The sequence below is a fragment of the Acipenser ruthenus genome, chromosome 32 (genome assembly GCF_902713425.1).
Source record: "Acipenser ruthenus chromosome 32, fAciRut3.2 maternal haplotype, whole genome shotgun sequence".
NCBI lineage: Eukaryota > Metazoa > Chordata > Actinopteri > Acipenseriformes > Acipenseridae > Acipenser > Acipenser ruthenus.
In genome coordinates this window covers 13,378,556-13,379,902 of record NC_081220.1, presented here as the reverse complement: position 1 = coordinate 13,379,902, position 1,347 = coordinate 13,378,556, and the positions used below count along the sequence as shown (strand labels likewise).

At 36.4% G+C, this 1,347-nt stretch overlaps 1 gene segment (V, D, J or C); it reads left to right on the top strand.

Annotated features, from left to right (window-relative positions):
- The first annotated feature begins 505 nt into the window (after positions 1-505).
- The window catches only part of LOC117395212 (immunoglobulin heavy constant mu-like), a 5,860-nt gene continuing 5,018 nt past the window's right edge, over positions 506-1,347 (top strand). The window contains 2 exon segments of the C gene segment in view: positions 506-702; positions 1,199-1,347. The exon segment at positions 1,199-1,347 is cut by the window's right edge and continues 175 nt beyond it. Coding sequence covers positions 663-702; positions 1,199-1,347 — 189 coding nt within the window.

Here is a 1,347-nt window from a genome sequence, read left to right as displayed (position 1 = left end):
CAATAGGAGATGTAGAGTGTGTTCATTCTTACATCTTACACTCGTAGATGTTGCACGAAGCGATCAGCTAAACGCAGGGCTTAGATTCTTATGGAGTATTTGCCGCATCCCAACCGCCGCGAATCATTAAAAATAAACGGAAAAGTAAAAGTCTCATGAAAAGAGAGAGAGAGAGAGAGAGAGAGAGAGAGAGAGAGAGAGAGAGTTTGTATGTTAAAAAAAGTACATACAATGGGCCTACTTTTTGTTTCCCAAAACCAAATAGTTGACTAAACATTATAAAAAGCGAGATTTAAAAAACAGGCAAGTCTCAAAAGAGCTGCATTGGGAGGGGGCTCAGTTTACACTCTAGAAAAACTGACTTCTAAAAAAAAAAAAAAAAAGTTTCACCAAATTGTTTTAACTTTTACAAAAGAAACAATTTGTAAAAATATTTTTGTTTGAATATTGATATTGGTGTAAGAATACATGTATGTATTTGTTTAGACATATATAACTGTGATGTTGTGGTAGTGAAGGACCTTGCAGCGGGATCTGTATACAATATCTGCACTTCCTGGCTTGTCTGTTGCAGCCCCTCTTCTTGCCCTGTTCACTGATAGTGTCTGCAGTGCGGATCACACACACAACATCCTCGCCAGCCTTGCTGTGCACTTCCCACCATGCTGCTCCGGCTCATTCTGCTATTCTACACGCTGCAAGGTAAGCGTGGCTTTACTGTTTATATTCTAACATCGCACAACACATCTGTGTTTCACTTTTATATTACTCTTGCATTTTGGTATAATAATTTTTTGTTTCAATTGACCTATATAATTATTTTTTGTAGGGCGCGGTACACATTATACAGAATACGATTTCAATGTATTTATTTATTTATTTATTTATTTATTTATTAGCAGACGCCCTTATCCAGGGCGACTTACAATTGTTACAAGATATCACATTATTTTTACATACAATTACCCATTTATACAGTTGGGTTTTTACTGGAGCAATCTAGGTAAAGTACCTTGCTCAAGGGTACAACAGCAGTCCACACTGCTTTAATCAAAATATATAACTTTCTACAGTTTGGATTATTATTATTATTATTATTATTATTATTATTATTATTATTATTATTATTATTATTATTATTATTATTATTAGAGATATAAACAGCAGGCTCTTCGTTTATCTTTTTTTCTCGTTTCAGTTGCAGATGCAGGACTGTTCCAATACCCGCCCTTAGTCAGAGTCGAGGTCGGGAGCAGCGTAAACTTGACCTGCCATATCGGGGACTTCTCCACTGCAAAGTGTTTCAGTATCATCTGGTTCAAACTGCGGTCCACGAGCATCCCGACC